The sequence below is a fragment of the Cydia pomonella genome, chromosome 10 (assembly GCF_033807575.1).
Source record: "Cydia pomonella isolate Wapato2018A chromosome 10, ilCydPomo1, whole genome shotgun sequence".
NCBI lineage: Eukaryota > Metazoa > Arthropoda > Insecta > Lepidoptera > Tortricidae > Cydia > Cydia pomonella.
In genome coordinates, this window is record NC_084712.1 from 4,185,058 (window position 1) to 4,203,543 (window position 18,486).

Genomic DNA, 18,486 nt, shown 5'->3' on the forward strand with positions numbered 1-18,486 from the left:
TATTATAAAATTCAAGTCCTACACCGCAACGGGATAACGTATAGGCAGAATCAAAATTAGCGGATCAAACTACGCGTCAAAAGTGTCTAGCTTAACTAAAAGATATATATATATATATGAAAAATTCTACTGTAGCAGATAACCACGAACTGTTCTACGAATTTGGTAAAGTAATCCATGGTGTCAGATACATTCGGCGCGTTTTCATACGCCACTATATGCCGTCTGTAGTACTAGCAAGCCAAAAAACCTACGATCTGTCTGTCGAATTATGCTGCCTCACTGTAAAGCCTGAGTGGACGCTTTAGTTGGACGTGCAGCGAGGCGGGGCGTGCAGCGTGCATGTTAAAAAAATGCAAACGTATAGGAGAATCCTTAGTGCACGCCGCTCAAATCACTTGTGAGCCCGACGCCACGCTGCACGCCCCGCCGAACGTACCGCTTCGAGCGTCCACTCAGGCCTTACACTTACAGCGGAGTGTACGTTTTGTGAATATATGGACTGGCATTCGGTTTTTACGCAACTCCGAAGTGCTTAAAGTGTTTTAGTTTGGGATTAATTGCTCAAAGGGCTTAAGTTGAGTTGTGAAACTTTTAATCAGCGTTTTATTATGCGTCATAAATGTGTTTGAGTTGGGTTATAACAGAGACAAGTTAGTAATAAAGAATGTCTGTATCCACACAGAGGCATCATTGTCGACTATCTTTACAACTAAATCAACTAAACCCTAATTCGTAAGTGACTCCCATATCACTTAGGAAGATATGACAGCTTTCCGTGTACCGACGTGAGTTTATCACAGAACCGACTTACTTTGCAAATATATACAATTATATATTCTTATTTCTGCAACGATTACGAAGGACGCGACTTACGTTTGTATGTCTTCATACACATAGGTTTGCAGGTTATTATAAGTTACTTTTCTTTGGCTAAATACTGCTTATTAAAGTATGTTAAGTACGGTGTAGGTGTACTGCAGTGAGTGAGTCACTGGACGATTCAGGCGCGCTTTTTAAGGTATCCGTTACTTCTTATAATCTTCTGTAATCTATAGTTTTGTAATCTTCTGTACTCGGAGAGTCAAACGGATGGATCGATTAATTAGTGTACAGTATCATAACAAACATGTTAAGGACCTAGCTTAGTCTGTGAGTTAAAAGGTCGCTATTGTATCGCAGTCGCTAAAAGTAATAGTTACGCTAAAACCGGTTTTAAAAAATACCTAAAATCAATTATATTAGACTTATCACAATGTCCGAATTATGACAATCTTACTAATGAGTATTCCTATTTGTTTGCCTATACGCTTAACTACCTAATTAGCAAATAAAAACTACTGATTATTACCTAGTTTAGCAGCTGCCTTTAAATGCATTGAGTACAAGGTTACGTCGAATGACGAGACGATAACCTTTCTCGAAGATGACATAATGATAACCTGAACCAAAAGCAAATATCAAGCTAATTTGGTTTTCAATACTAACGGTATGAAATATACAATGTACAGTACCCTAAATGACTCAACACTTGAAATTATTAAAAAAAAAATTAAAGCGCGTGACTGTACCTATACGGTTCTTGAAGAAAGAAATGTACTTACAGGGTTTTAAAGGGCCAGTAATGCGCGTGGGACGGACCTGGGTGCCTTACCGAGATGACAATTGTTCGCAGAGAAACGAAATGAAACGCTATCAGTCTTTATCGCACTAATAAGGAAGAGTGATAGAGAGACAATAGCGTTTCGTATGGTTTCGTTTCGTTTTCTGCAGACGATTGTCTTTTTTGTCTAGAACCCCTGCGCTGACAGCATGGTTGCATCACCTCTCACTTTCGCACATACATACTTGTTAGAATGTGACAGACATGGCGACAGGCGATAAAAATGCGACCGTGCTTAGCCCGCTGGAGATGCAAGCGTTTAACAGAATATTGATATGGACAATTGAACAAGTTGGTACTTTTTACGTGTTCATGTGCGTTGCGTCTATAAGCTTATTTTTGATGAGAGCGCAGTGCTCTGGAAAGGGTGAATTTTGAATGGGATTTCTACACTTCGCCAATTTTCCGACCTGCGCAGCATAAAAACGTGTTGCCAGCATTGTGCCACTAATATGTTAATCAAAATACCAATAATGGCAACCCCGTAGCCATAAAGCAGGCCACGTGTCACCAGGGGAGCAGCCCTCGCGGGGGTGACAACTAACAATGCGAAAAGGATGTAAGTAGGTATGGATATAGAATGAAGATCGACGTTGTCATAACAACGGAAGTGTGGCCTTGGGCTTCCCCTGTAATTAACGCGAATTGGGTTTACGGACAACTGTGGGGCTTGATCGTATTGGGTTCCGCGTTATGAGAAGTAATCAAATCGCGTACTGTTTGTATATAATGTACTTATTTACATAGGGGACCAAACATTTTGGTCCTAGGGCCACAGCGACTTTCGATGGTCTCGTTTGGGCTCTCCTGCTTCTTTTAAGCGGGCCAAAAATAAGGGTTTGTGGGCCGGATTGGGCCCAGCGGTCGTTGTTGGGACTCCTGACTAAGAGACAGTTGCACCAACCACAATTAACAGACTGCTCATCGTTATTGCATTGAACTAAGTATGAACTTCCCATGCAATAAAATTTATCGAACGCTTTAACGGTGACAGACGGCTTGGTGCAACCGACCCTGGTAAGAATAGAATATAAAGTATATGTAGAATAGACCTATAAACCCACTTGGTTGAAAATTCAGCAGTTGGACATAGCTAATTTAGAAAAAGTCTAGAAGTAGGGACCTACCTGGGTTGGTGACTTCTTTCATGGGCCTGAGGATAGTTTCAATATTGGTGAGCAATAAAAAACATTTGTATTGTATTGTAGGTAATGTATTTTTTGTCCATTCAGGCAATAGGTGCCTCGACCTTACTGTCCAAGGCCCTAGATCACGCGACCGCCGTAGTAAGATAGTAGGCCTAAAGAAGCGCTGGTTGGACGTCGTCACGGACATGGAAGAGAGTAATCTCACACGGGGGGCTTACTCTCACGTAGTCGTTATTAGAGTGACAGAGAAAAATGCCCGCAATTGACGAACTTCGATTTTCGCGGTTATAGCTCTGAGGATGCCGAAGACCGGGAAAAGTGGACATTGAGTAAGAAAGCGGACCCTGGCGCTAGGCCGGGAACACGCTAGGTTGAAGAAGAAGAGGCAATACCTATAGGCCCTATAGCCTGTGTTAGTAATAATAGTAGTCCTAGATTTGGCAGTAAGAACAAAATTAATCGTGTCACAGGCTATAACATTATCAATTTGCATTCTTAAAAATAGCAACACAACATTCGAATATAGAGACATTAGGAGATAGATTTTCTCTTTTTTTATTATTATTATTGTACTCACTTTTTGTTAATTAGTTTTGACGATGCATGTTGCAGATTGCAGATGACTTATGTGTAAATAGACATTCTGTTTTGACGAAACCTGAGGTGGATGAGCTTACTGTAATGTGACAAAGCCTGCGCTGTGGATCTGATGGTGTGCTATTTTTTGGTTTGCAAATGGTTATCATAGTTATAGTTAATAACAATGCATGACAAAATTAATTTCACGACGACTTGTACTTCAGGCTTTAACCACGCCATTCGGAAGAAAACACATTCCTATCTTTAATCTAGTGTTTATAATGATAACAGACATGCTGCCTACCCTCCTATATTTTAAAAGGCACACAAAGATAAAGACATTATCTAAATTCGATATTTATTGTGTTAATTAAACAATAGTAAAACAAGAATACAAAAATCTGGTTGCAGTATGTTGAGCATCAACTTATTTATCGTTTATTATATTGTAGTACAAACCTTGCTACTACGAGGTTTAAACTTAATGTAATTGTGAGTTCAAATCTCGGTTGTACTGTTTAGGGCAAAAAAATCGTTCTCGAAATAAATGCATAAAGATGACAAAATTCGGCAATAAATAGATGCATGAGCAACCTACAACTCCCAGAGGAGTCACTCCAATCAATTGAAATGCACAGAAGTGTAGGTAATGTAGGTATGTAAGCTTTCAATAAGTTGGTTGTGCGGAATATGCTTCTGGTGTGTATTGTAATACCTATATAACGCAATAAAGGGTAATTAAATTTAATGACTGAATTATTTAAATAAAAATTCACACATTTCACACTGAGGTGATTACTTTGTGTTTTAGATTGACTGTAATAACACAATTTTAATTTATTTTATTACAACAATTTTAAAACCAAAATAAAAACTTGGATTAACTTGAAACAATGATCTTAAAATAACTTAAGAATAATGTGACTTGAATCTTAAGTGCTTTGACCGGCAAAAATGAAATTATCAATTCAGGGACTGTAAGATCTGGGCCATGCTTACGATACATACAAACCAGTGCGAAAATTTGCACATCTCTCAGTATGGGGTCATTTAGTATTCAGAATGTTGCCCCATGGTAATAGCCAGAGAGATGAACATTACTTTATGTATTTAATTGGTATGTGCGGCGTAGTGTTTACATGTTGCCGGTCCAATGCAGATATTATGCATAGATTGTGTAGATGTTTTAATTCATGACTAGGATTTGCAAAGATGTAAATAATATTTGAATAAGTAATTTGATTTTTAAGATGGAAATTAACTTTAGTTACAATATCTTGATATAGCTCTTAGGTTGACTGTTGTTGTAGAAAAAACTAACTAAAAGTTTACAAAAACTAGTTTTTTTACAATCTGAATCTCTGCCTAAACAGTAAAGCAGATTTTTGATTGGATTATTTTGTTTTAAATCATTTACCCTAAATAATTTGAGTAATAGCTAAACTTTTGTCATTAGTGCAACAAAACTTAAACCTAGTAAAGACATAATTAGTAAAGTGTACCTAAATTTTAAGTTCAAAAATATTTTTCATATAATATTTGGTGTAAAACATGATTAGGTTACTCTCATTGTGGATTCACCGAGAAACCTAAATAGTTATATAGTTAGTTATTACAATTATACATAGGGCTATAGTTCATCTTTTTAGCATTAGAAAAAAAAAACAATCTTGACATGTCTTTTTATTGAAAAACACTTCTTGAAAATCAGTAACTATTACTTATGAAATCAAAAGAATGGAAATGATTGTAGATGATTTGTAATTGTCACATGTTTGAAGTGATTTCAATAAAAAGTCGTGTGAAAATTGCTATCCTTCTTTCTATTAATAAACAGAGCCGGAGTTTTGTGTAGGCCCACAAGGCCCGGGCCTAGGGGCTCAGGCAACCTAGCAATAGTGTAGAGATGGAGAAGGGGGGGGGGGGGCTACAATTTAGTGCCATACCAAGTGCCTAGGGACCCTAGGCCTCTAAATCCAGGCCTGTAAACAAATAACAAATATTTGAACATAACTTCCTAATTATGTTTGAATATCTTATTCTTCTATACTAGTCCTATTCTTCTATCTTCACATAAAACCTGGCAAACATTCAGTTAAATTAAACATAAGTATACAAGTATAAAACTAAGATAGGTATAATATATGGAAACCAATGACATTGATTCATTTGTCAAACAGTCATCTCATACTTAATAAATAAGTTACTCAGTGTATATTCCCGACACTCAACGAAATAATGCAGAGGAATAATAAGACATCACAGGAAATCACGAGAAAACATAACGTGGGCATTGAGAATGTAAATAAAGAAGGGTAAAAGTATATTTCGCAGTTTATAGAGTCATCGCGAGATTACCCTCCGCCGGGCTTAACAAGGGGTGGGTCGCCCGATCCCGATACTACGAGACCCGCATTTATTATTACGTCCGCACCGCAGAACGTGTTTACTACACCACGCCGCCTTCCACGATCATCGTCAACAATTCCTATCAATAATCTAATACAACCTTACCTCTCAAATATCCTGCAACGCCGACCGCCGCGAGCCGAAGTCGAGAACAAAATCCTTGCACAACCACAAAACGAACTCAAACTCTACGCAAAAGAAATACACTTGCACCCGCGAAACACTATCTATTCTACGGAAAATGAACACATAAAACAATATCACAAACAAATTATGTTATAAAACGTCCAATAATCCTGTGTGTATTGAGAAAAATAATTCATTTCCTAATAAGAATACCGGTTCGCAAGCTACACAACCACCACTACAAAAATCTTTACAAAACTGAAGATTTTTTGATTTGACCACAGCAGCGCCACAGTCGTCGCGCAGGCGCTGTCAAAATTAGGGCTTGTCTTCAAATAAAAAAAACCCGCGTACCGACAAATATTGAAACAAAGGAAATGTTTAAAACTGTTTACGTTTATACATTTTATTAGTTTCACTTTATCATTTCCTGATTTAAAATACGTTTAATATATTTATATAACTGAAACAACAAACGATACATTCGTGTAATGGAACGTAGCAAAGTAAGGCGTTTTATTTACGGCATTTACGCAGTTTTTGCTTAGAGCATGTTTGTGATCGGAAGTAAAGACCACGCTTGAAGTTATTGAGCTGTCAAAAAACGTTTAGTCGTCGTGTTGTTATCGTTTTGCTACAACTTAAGATTTTATTTATTTTTTACTTTTTACTATGTTAGACGACGTGAAACGTGTGATATTGGTATTGTCGGGAAAAGGCGGTGTGGGAAAATCTACCGTGAGCACTCAGTTAGCTTTAACATTGAAGGAAAGAGGTTATAAGGTGAGAACTTTTGACTTAGTTTTTCTTCTAAATATATTTTAAATTTGTACATATAACTTCTGAAAACTTTAATACAACATTTACTATGACTATCAACTACTTAAAAGACACTAGTAACTCGCAATATTTCATCAGGTTGGACTTCTAGACGTCGACTTATGCGGCCCCAGTGTGCCTTATCTACTGAATCTTGAGAACCAAAACGTCCATCAAGGCCCGCAGGGATGGGTCCCCGTGTACACAGACCCAGAGCAGAAGCTTGGGGTTATGTCCATAGGCTTTCTGTTAAGTTCTCGCAACGACGCGGTGGTGTGGAGGGGGCCTAAAAAGACCTCCATGATTAAGCAGTTTTTGGAGGATGTGCAGTGGCAGGAGCTTGATTATCTTGTCATCGATACTCCACCAGGTAGGTAATATTTAAAGGTAGGTAGGTGATTTTTCAATAAACTAATAATGGTGTATAATTTTTATTTATATAATTTTTAAGTATTCGATAGCTAATTAACAAATAAATGAACTGCCAGATAAAACTTCCAGCAAAACTTAACACTTATCTGCCAGTTAAGCTTATATGAAGATTGTGAAACACCAACAATTACTTTATTTATCAGATAAGTGACAAGTAGCTTATTCAGGACTTTACTTGGACATTGTGAAACAGGCCCTAAGAAATAATACTATCCAAAACCATTTTTATCTGTCAGAAAAAAGATTGACAAGACAATGGAATAGGAGAGCTTTTTTTAAGTTTCTTGGTGTTTAGAGGTTATAGTTATTATTATATTGTTTAATACACTAGCAGCTAAAAGGTGATGTGTGTATAATGTAACTGCACTTGTTTTTATTACTATTAATGTTCATTTTGTTACTTTTAAGTGTTTGTCAAGTCTGATTTTAAAACTGTTTACTGAAGGAGCATATTTTCACTGCTTCTGGTAATTTATACCAATTGTTTACCTTTGTCTATGACATGTACAGTGTTTTTCATATTTTTTGAAGGTATAACAATTTTTAATTAATAATAATAATAAAGACGTTTATTCAAAAAGTTTAAACATAGGTACATAATAAAAGTACACAATAATGCTTACAAACTAATTGAAAGGGTAAGTGGCTCAGCTAATGTCTGCACCAAAAGGCCTCGGGGCACAGCAGCCCTAAGGACTTCCAGCAACAGACGCTGTTATACTGCCACCGCTGTATTTGTACATCTAGCTAAGGACAACAGAAACATTAACACCTGATAATTAATATTAAAAAATTATATATCTTTCTTTCTTTGAATTCTGTATTTCAGGCACTTCAGATGAGCACATAACGGTGATGGAGAATTTGCGTCAAGTGCCCCAGTGTTCCGCCATTTTGGTGACCACGCCGCAGCAAGTTGCCATCGAGGATGTGCGGAAAGAAATCACCTTCTGCAGAAAGACCGGCATTCCCATCATGGGTATCATTGAGAATATGAGTGGGTAAGTCATGTATAGTACAAAGACCAAAAATAAGATCTGATATAGTGTAAAATACTGTATCCACCTACTCAGCTGCCATATTTGTGGCTACAATATTTATATTTAAATTCCAAAACTACAAAATTGTCCTAATATATTTTGTCTTAAAAATAAATCTACTGAAAGTGCTTTATTGAGTTGCTTATACATTATTTATTGATTCAAGCTTAACAAGTTTAACAAGACAAAACTTTCAACCAATCAGATATCGAGACTATTAAATACTAAATCTTAGCTCTGTCAATTTTTTGCGCCGCAACTTAAAAAATATTATTATTTAAAATTATATTGTCTGCTTTCTGTATGAATTGTTGTTGTCCTAAAGCACCCCAGAGGTGCAAAGGGCCTTCACAAGCTCGCGCCACGCCTTCCTATCTTCAGCTCAGCTGTATGAACTATATTATCTAAATCAATTTTAAAAACGTAACACAACACTCTAATGTTTCAAACACGTGAAATAAAATACTTTTAAATTTTCCAGCTATGAATGTCCAAACTGCAGCGAATGCACAAACATCTTCTCCAGCGGAGGCGGAAAGTCCCTAGCCGAGTATGCCAAGATCCCATTCCTCGGCAGTGTACCCATTGACCCTCGAGTGGGCAAGCTAGCTGGAAAAGGGCTAGCTGCCGTCACAGAGCTGCCAGATTCAACAACTAGTAAAGTGTTTGATGAGCTGGTGAGGACGCTTGCGCAGAATGATAAAGCGTAGACATCAGTCTATATTCAATACAATTCGAAGGTATTTAAGGCCACAATAAACATTGGTAGTTGAATTTGAAATGAATAGACTAGGTCCTAGGAAATAGGTATAAAAATCATTTAAATGGAATCATCAATGTTAAGGGGCCATTGATTACCAGTTCGCCGGACGATATCGGCTTGTCAGTTATTCACGATTGTCAGCTTTTGCGAATAACTGACAGGCCGATATCGTCCGGCAAACTGGTAATCAGTGGGCCCCTTCACGGTCAAAATATTTTGAATAAAGACTTACAAGGTGTAACAAAAATAATGGGGATCCGTTTTATGGACATATCCGGTTTCGTGTTCTGATTAGAAAAAAGTAGGAGAAAAATTATTTTGACGCGAAATTTTTTTGGCCTTTGTATGGTGGGTTGGCCGTCTTGGATAATCTGTCCCATAGGAAAAAAGCTTACTTTTTCCTAATCGGAACAGGATATCGAATATGCCCTTGAACGGATCCCCACTATTTTTGTTACTCCTTGTATACGTATGTTGTAGTGACAGCCAACGTTATGTTGTTATCATAATCCTTAAAATGTACAAAATGTACTTAAAAGTTGTAAAATGTTGATAACCATACTCTCAAAACAAAACTTTCAAACCATTCCTTTAGTTGTTATGTGTTTGTTTTTCGTTAATTTCAAGGGTGCATCCCTGAGCTAAAATTAAGTACCTCTCTCAAAGACACCGGTATTCTAATTAACTCCATTTAGGAGATAATCAATAATTTATTTTTATCTTATAAGGCTCTTAAGAGCGTATACACTTGCCTTAGCGCCTGTTTACATATTGATTAGTGTTTAGTACGAGTGTATACATTTGCTACTAAACCTAAGTATCTCAGACGCTTGATGTTCAAAATGACATTGATATGTCACAGTTTTCAATTTTTTGTTTGAATTAAATGTAATGCCCGTGTTACAACAACGCTGTATGCAACATTTAATTACTTTTTATAAAAAAATCTTTTTTTGAAAATTTACTATGCCATTTAGTTTCCTTAAACGTACCCATGCCCCGGAGTTAACGGAAGTCAATAAAAACACGGTGTATAATAAAATAAAAAACCTCTAAAAAAAACTTCTAAAACACAATTACATTTATTACGAATCTACTAAGATATTATGTAAATAGGAATAACATTCAATTGTACATAAACATTATAAAATGCATTTGGTTTTTCTAACATCAATATTTTCAACATTCATAATATATTTTATAATAAAAAACATACAAAATATCGTACAGATGAAGACACTTAGATATAGACATTGTCTCATTTAAATAAGGTTTACTTTGGCATGTGTCTTCATTGGTACCTTAGATTTACCCTGATATTGTATAATTCGGTTTGTTACCAATAAAATAAATTGTTGTCTTACGATCAACATTTTTTTATATAATACCTATCCTAGAAAAGTCTGACATATCCGAAATCACGTGGCTTTCTTTTTTAAAATATTCATATAAATTGATTATCTTATACCTTTAAACGAGCAATTCTTGTATATATATATATATATATTTCTGTGATCTCGGAAACGGCTCTAACGATTTCGCTGAAGCGATTTTGTTTTTTTTATGTGTTCAAGTTTATATATATATATATATTTTTAAATTGTTTTAGACAAGTTTAATTTAGTAAAAAAATGTAGTTAAGATTATCACCACCATATTACAATAAATAGTTATAACCGAGCAAAGCTCGGTCGCCCAGGTACTATTTGTTGATACTAATAATACGTTTTTTTCAGATTTGATATTTTATAACCTCAAAGTGGTAACTTTGCTCCAAAATTAAATCTGAGTAACTATGTACTGAATCAAAGGAGGTGGATTGTTAAAGTAAACTTTGTAGCCACAGTAAATTTACTGTCATCTTTCGACACATGATTAAAACTTTTGGAACGCCATTTGACTTTGATCCTTATTCTTACACTGATATGTGTTAAAATAGTTAAATATCAAAATTTGGCGCCATGTTACCGAGCACAGGCCATAGGTATGGCGTGGCGGCATCTTTTTCGAGCGATGGCGCCATGAATGGATGCCTATCAAATGGCGTTCTAAAACTTTTAATCATGTGTCGAACGATGGCAGTAAATTTACTGTGGCTACAAAGTTTACTTTGACAATCCACCTCTATTTAAAATTCTCTTCGATTGAATAATAGTGTCGTTTATATATTATTATTGTACTGCAATATTAGATACATATTATCATTTTGGAAGAAAAAATTAAATATCACAATTTATATTATTATTGTACTGCAATATTAGATACATATTAGCATTTTGGAAGAAAAAGTTAAATATCACAATTTTGAGGTTAGAAAATTTTTAATCTTAAAACCGGAGTATAACGTGTACTGACTAATACATTTTGAACCCTATTACCTATTGACCCTTAAACGGAATGACTGAACCCAGTTCAGTTTGAAATTATACCCAAAAACTTAAGTCTTAGAACCTAAAGTTCTACAGCTACTTCTTAAATTATAAATTAAGTAAGGTCACTGTGGGCAAGACCGTCTACAAGGCAAGTCCGTCAACACATTATAACTCTTGAATTAGAAAGCGTTTGCCGCTTTGGCGTCGAGTTTATAAGTCAGTTTTTCGCGCTAGTTCCCTCACTCTAAAACAGATGGCGCTGTGACAACGAACTTCAGAGCAATCCGCGTAAACAAGTCATTACGTGTATGGAACTCGAAGTGATAGTGCGACAGTCTTTGCAAATAAAATTGTTAAAAATAGTTTGTGATCAGATTTTGCACCAGAACTCGACTACGTAAGTAATATAAGACCCGGCAATCTTTATTATGTGTTTAAATTATAAGATATTGGCTTAGTTTTGTAATTATACGTTCCATCATTCATCACATTAAAATTTTGCTAAGTTGGAAAGTCCGTCTACTATGCACAAGGCAAGTCCGTCATATTAGTCACTTTCCTTGAATCAGAGGTTACCAACTGTTAAATGGCTTCAATATTATTTATTGCGATTTTATAAGGTTACTACAGATACGCATTTTTACGACATTGCGTATGATGTTTGTGTTTTGTATTTATTAACAATTTTAATCTCGAAACTAGTAAAGAAATGTGTTCTTTATCCTCAGCACTATGTAACCGAAAATACAAATAAGAAAATACCTATTAAGTAAATAAATGAATAAATATTGGCCGCAAGCTAAGCATAGCTTAGCTTTTACTATTGATGCTAGGCGACGACATATAGAAACTCATATAGATAAATATATAAAAAACAAACATGACTGAAGGAACAAATATCTGTGTAGATTATACAAGCAAATGCCCCTACCGGGATTCGGGCCTTCATATGTTATATTATTATACCTATGACACATATTATTCCCTTTTTACTCCTCTTGAATTTTAGAATACGGTTGTACAGTCATATTTTCTTGATAGTTTTGAAGATTAAAATCACTGCAGCCATACGAGTCCATACGTATTTTTTATTTCGGAACATTGATTGTACTTATCGTGATTTAGGCGATTTGCCTACACCGTGATACAAGGTTACACGCCACGCCAACGCTGTACCGCGTGTGCCACGCCGCTATGTGACGTGGGTTCTTCGCCTTACTTATCCTGAAAATTTACGTATGTAGGGTACCTACTTGTGTTATGGAATTTGATTTGCCAATCACTATTTGATTTAAACTTGCTACTCCTATGAGCTTATTTATGTAACCCTCTTTGATCTCCGTAAATTTAAAACAACGAGTAAATTTAAAATGACTAGGTATTTTATTTGAGAAGAAAAAAAATAAGTACGTATAATTATTTTCCAAAAAAGGTTTACCACCCCATTTACGTAGTATACCTTACCTAGTAGGACTTACCTTTTAATAAGAAAAATTGTGTTTATTTCGAATCTAAACCCTATATTAACAAGTTTAGAGTACACTTTTCATTGTCTGGTTTCATTCTTTGTAAGGATTCTAATACGAACACATAAGCACCCATAGTATGGCTGATAACGTTACTAGACGGACTTACCTTAAACTACACGGGAAGTCCGTCTACTCGCCGAATTTTTAAAAATACTATTGTTTTTGCTTAATTAATGATTAAAATGATCTGTCACTATAGCTTAATTATTATATATGAAATTCTTCATCGTATGTGATTACAAGCGGTCACGTAAGTGAATAATTAACGGAGCTAGAATACTCCAATGTAAAAAATAAATAAAGTATGCCGGTCTTGCCCACAGTCACCTTAGACATATACTTTCGCTTTTACCTGACCCAACATTAATTATACCGTCTCGCGCGAGTACTTTGTCTTAATTTTTTACCAAAAATACTTTTTTTCACCGTACACGGAGAAATAGTAGTGAAATATCCATCGTTTAAAGTAACTGGCTTCTGTCCGCGACTTTGTCTGCGTGGGATGATGTAAGTAAATATTACCAATAAAATACATTTTACACGTAAAACGAATTTTTTTTTTTAATAAAACTATGTAACACGCGGTCTTATCGCTAAAAAGCGATATCTTCCTTTTCCAGACAATGATAATGATTGATAAAAACTATTCAATGTCCTTCCCCGGGCCTCAAACTATCTTCATACCAAATTTCATCTAAATCGCTTCAGCGGTTTAAGCGGGAAGAGATAACAGACATAGTAACTCTGCGCATTTAAAATATAAGTTTTGCAGTGATTAAAAATGCCAATATTAAATTATTTCAACTATCCTGATTTTAGGACAAGAAGCAAAATTTTCACGTTAAAGATTATAAAGTTAAACTTAAAACAAACATAGAGATGGGTCGAATATTAATCTTATCCAATGTTGCCAAATTATTCGGTTAAAGTGCCGAATAAATATTTTTTTATTATGTTTGGCTAGTTGCAACACTAAAATGTAAGCTCCTCCAGCACTTTTCAAGTACTCTCTACCATGTTTTAATTATTTGGAGAGAATTGATACTGGCAGGGTCGCCATATAAGAATGGCGGCCGGCGGATAGTAAGCAAGCAACCATTCTGAAATAAATGTGTTTAATTACTGACTAATAATGGGTTATCATCATCACAGGCCTTTGCGTCTATTGCAGACGATTTAAGCATTGCTGTTTAGACAACGGGCTTGGTGACTGGAGGCCGATGCGTGAGCGGCACGACCTCCCACATTTTTGGCAGAGAAAGCTCATGCCACCTGAGGTTCCAGTCCCGATTTGCTTTCTGCGACACCTTCTGTTATCTAACGTAGTAAACCAGGCTTGGTCGCATAGCTTTCTCCCCGCCACAACACGTTTACGCCATCCATCACGGTCTTCAGCTAGTTTCCCAGGCATGGTGATCGATTTCAAATGCTGACATGTCTCGCTTAACAGTCTTTAAAGCGCAGCATCGGTCTTCCAACGTTCCTTTTAGCATACGCAACTGCACCAAGCAAGACACGTCGAGGTATTCTAGAGGATTCCATCCGGTGCACATGCCCCAGCCACCGCAAGCGTCTCTGTTTGAGAAGAGCGGCAAGACTGGGCAGCTGCGCTTTTTCAAGAACCCTTTGATTTGTCACTTTGTCCTGCCAAGTTATGCCTAAAATGTTGCGTAGACAGCGCATGTGAACAGTGTTGAGCCGTCGCTCCTTAATGGGTTATGTAGGTTATAATATACCACATACACGACACACACTACATTAATAAAGACATGAAGTCGCGCGAGTACAGTAAGTACATACTAGAATACTATATACTTAGCTAAATATAGAAACAACAGCGACACAAATGCTAAACATTCAAAATATAGATCTAATAAAACACTGAATCAATAACTAACCAAATAAAAAATATGATACATTAAAATCGCAGCCATTTTTACTGATTAAATCAGGATTTTCTTATCCATGAAGAAATTCAAGAAATAAAACTTAAAATACCCATTTATATACTAATGATAAGGATCTAGATTTAAGCTTTGTACTTTGTTTTAATAAATAAATAATAAAAAAAACGTTATTGGCATAACTATGTCAAAATTTAAATGCACCTATTGAAAATATCTAGTCAGTTCCTTTACAGGCAAATTCATTTTTGTTTTTTTACTCGTTAAATAAACAGCAATTGTTACCAAGTACGAACAGAAAGCATCTAATGCCATTGAACTACTTCATTCGGACACATTTAGAAATATTTATTCAGTGCTCTCTGAATATCAATCAAGACGGCATTTGTGAAAAATTGCTTGATTGATTATAATATTCATTTTTATTATACTCCATCACTTTTATTTGTCGATTAAATTAAATGACAGCCAGTGGTATCAAAATCAATTTCATTTCATAAGCAACCTGGCCGCGCGGCCGCGTCCCAGCAGGGGCAGGGGCGTTTTGTCAAATGTAACAAACCGGTATATAATCGTCAATCGTTTAAATAATCGATAAACCAGTCATAATGGCATTTCCTTTTCTTCGAAAGAGACAAAATTTGCCTGTGTTTTGAATTGAATAAGGTGGCTGAGAGTCGTTTGCACCAAACCGTCTTATTACCGTTGGTATTATCATAGTGAAGTTGATCAGTACGCTAATTGTGTTTGGTGCAACTGGCCCTTACTGTTAGCGAAAGTCCTACCACAGAATAAATAATAGTACTACCGTACAGAAAGGAAACTTCTTAAAAAAACCGAAGTTTGACAGCGATTCAAGGCCGAATTATGTCATCCCTTTCTAAGATGTGGAACTATCCCTTTCGGCTATTTAGGGTTGTCAAAATTCATTTAATTATCGTATCTGTGGTTGTGCACGCAAAGGTCAAGTTTTGCCAATCCTAATAATGGCTCGGAGCAATGCTGAGCCGAACGGAGCCGAAAACGCCCGAACGCTCTAGTTTCCTCCCCCTGGTGTTACTTTAAATAAAAGCAAACATATACGAATGGCCTCAGTGCACGTTGTTCAAATTCCTTCGACGTTCAACGCCTACGCAAGCGCTGCAAGAACGCTTCTACACTTATGTCCTAGCCAATCAAATACCTCACATCTCAAGCTATGAGGCCAGTTGACATAGCCAAGGACGCTACAAATCCGTGGCTGGTAAGCCACGTGTGGCATTTTAAGATAAAATTGCGTCCAGTTTCCCAAAAAAACCTTTAGACCGAACGAATTGGTACTGAAAAACTCCTCAAACTGTTGTTGTTGAACCTTTTGAACGCCAAGAACACCTAAAGGCGTCGTTGCTAGTCGTGCCCACAGCGCCAAGGACACCTTTAGGTGTTATGGCGGACGCTGTCAAAGTAACCTTCACACTTTCGAGTAAGGTTTACATTAGCTCGCTTGCGCCCGAGAGCTAGGCGTTTGAGTGATGTTAGGTTTATGATATAAAGCGTTCAAAAGGTTAACTAACACCCCCTAGCTACTCCAGCTATGCGATTTACGACTTTATTTCTTAGGTTTTTAGGCAGTGTTGGCCTGCACTATGTTATCGTCGGCGTCGGGCAGCCACATGAACCGGCGAATTTCGTCCTCGGACGACGGGCAGCAGTGCGGCGGCGCCTTCTGAAGCATTTTACGTAGCTCCTGCAAAATAACGGCCATTTTAATGTGAGAAACAGTTTAAAACAAATTAACGCCAGGGCCCAAGTACAATATGCCGTCACCTATGTTTTGCCATCATACATGGGAGCGGCCACAGTGTTCACAAATATCTGAACACGCTTCTATTGTTAAGAGTGCGTGTTCTGATATTTGTGAGCATCTCGGCCGCTCCGATATATCTAATGGCGACTGTACAATAATGAAATAGAAGGGTAGCAAAGTAAACGTATTGTGTGTCGTGTGTCAGTCAGTCAGTTGTGATATCTGGCTGGGACTTTCTTGCTTTGTTATCAATTCGAACATGCATGTAGCTTTTATACGTTTTACTAAGATGTCGCTTTACTAGGAAAACGCACGGGGCGGAGAATGCGATAGTAGAAGAGATAGAGAGAGGCCACACTGGTGCGTTGCGTTGCGTTTGTGTCGCGTCGTCGCAAAGTCAATGTGGCATGTCATAAAAAATATATGAAAAACGACACAGTGTTGACGCTGCGACGACGCTTGCGACGAAACAACGCAACGAACCAGTGTGGCCTCACTCTTACAATCACATTCGGAAGACGCAAAAGCGGGCATCATTTATTACGGAGTAAAAAAAATCTTATGTTGAAATTGAGTTTATTTCTGGCAGAATTCCCATGATATGGATTATACATATGGTTTAAAAACATCACAATTTGTGCAACAAAGATTTGTGGAACAATTTTAAGGTACTTATATTTAAATGTCAGAATAAAAATACTAGATCCCAAATCCCCTTGACATACGCGTAACCAATACCCTTCTTATTTTCTTAGTCAAGAAGCGGATTTATCATCAGTACCGCTACTTGACCCTAGATGTTACGAGTGTCGCGAATAACTAAAAGTGTAATGTTTAACAATTTACAACTAATTGGGAACTAACGAAGGAGTTGATAATTGGGTTCCAGTTATAATATAAGTATTATTAGCTGAAAACTGTTGAGCATTAGACTTTTCGTTTGTCGCAACATCTAATGTGAAGTAGCGGTACTCATAAATCCGCAGCGTAACGGTATCGAAAATAAGCAGCGTTTTGGTTATGCGCATGTCAAGAGGATTGGCGGTCTAGTATTATTAGTCAATCAATGTTAATGTAATTAAAATAAATTAATAAACTCTATAACGTTTACGGCTCATGGGCTTTTCCCTCGTAATACAAAAGCATGCCCGCTTTCCTAATGTGATTCCTTCACAACAGAGGGTACTGGGTAAAGGATATAGAAATATGCTAATGGTAAACCACCTTGGAAAAGCTACAAGGCCAATGCGCACCATACGAATAGTCTCAGTTGGAAGGCAGGCCTTCAGTACCTGGCCGTCCGTGGGGCGTCACGTTTGCTTGAGTATATTATGATGTGGACAGCCCACATCTCGCTCGCTATAATGCGCATTGCAGACGGCAGCGAGGTACTGTGTCACGGACAAATTTAAAGTGTTGTAACGTTTCATTTCAATATAAAATAAATATAAGTAAGTAGGTAAATTTTTCAACGAAGACATTATAGAGTTGATCTAACTACGTATTTTTCTTGGCTCGGTATATAGATAATTTTCAAGTAGAAAATACCTATGTCTTCACAGTTAGTAGAGTGACAGAGCGGAAGCAAGAATAAAACTAAATGTTTTTTAACCTTTTCGCCGCCATTGACTTGATATAAAGTCAGCACATTTCCCGCCCCACACGCCACGACTTCATATCAAGTCGTGGTTTTGGTCAGGTTTGTATACGTGCAATTTTTGACGTGGCGACGAAAAGGTTAAATCGTAACTATAGCTATAGGATTCTCCACACTTCTGCTTAAAATAAAATTTTACATAATTTTATTTTTGCTCTTTTGCTGAATCTTGGAGGAAGGTTTAGGTGTATAATTTGTTAACCCATGCGAAGCCGGGGTGGGTCGGTAGTATGGCTTATTTTCAATTTAACTTGAATGC

At 36.8% G+C, this 18,486-nt stretch overlaps 3 protein-coding genes across 5 annotated transcripts in view; 1 reads left to right on the plus strand and 2 right to left on the minus strand.

The window, feature by feature from the left end:
* LOC133521857 (protein tweety) overlaps nucleotides 1-6,398 on the minus strand; it is a 136,471-nt gene extending 130,073 nt beyond the window's left edge. The window contains exon 1 of the mRNA XM_061856958.1: nucleotides 5,905-6,398. The gene's annotated coding sequence lies outside the window, so the exon portion shown is untranslated. The remainder of the gene's footprint in view (nucleotides 1-5,904) is intronic.
* An 81-nt stretch (nucleotides 6,399-6,479) lies between these two features.
* Nucleotides 6,480-10,345, plus strand: LOC133521858 (cytosolic Fe-S cluster assembly factor Nubp2 homolog). Its single transcript, XM_061856959.1, has 4 exons — nucleotides 6,480-6,708; nucleotides 6,844-7,114; nucleotides 8,006-8,177; nucleotides 8,698-10,345. Exons 1-4 carry the CDS (start codon nucleotides 6,598-6,600, stop codon nucleotides 8,924-8,926), a joined length of 783 nt encoding a protein of 260 aa, XP_061712943.1. The 5' UTR covers nucleotides 6,480-6,597; the 3' UTR covers nucleotides 8,927-10,345.
* The window catches only part of LOC133521856 (cryptochrome-1), a 30,017-nt gene continuing 21,568 nt past the window's right edge, over nucleotides 10,038-18,486 (minus strand). For all 3 annotated transcript variants that reach the window (XM_061856954.1, XM_061856955.1, XM_061856957.1), the window contains one exon: nucleotides 10,038-16,510. In XM_061856954.1, coding sequence (XP_061712938.1) covers nucleotides 16,388-16,510 — 123 coding nt within the window. In that variant the 3' untranslated portion in view covers nucleotides 10,038-16,387. The remainder of the gene's footprint in view (nucleotides 16,511-18,486) is intronic.

What these genes read in the sequence shown, in the direction of transcription:
- LOC133521858 (XM_061856959.1), top strand. Translation starts at nt 6,598, where the DNA reads ATGTTAGACGACGTGAAACGTGTGATATTGGTATTGTCGGGAAAAGGC. An exon ending in TGAAGGAAAGAGGTTATAAG is followed by an intron (nt 6,709 to 6,843) that starts GTGAGAACTTTT and finishes ATATTTCATCAG; the next exon opens with GTTGGACTTCTAGACGTCGA. An exon ending in ATCATTGAGAATATGAGTGG is followed by an intron (nt 8,178 to 8,697) that starts GTAAGTCATGTA and finishes TAAATTTTCCAG; the next exon opens with CTATGAATGTCCAAACTGCA.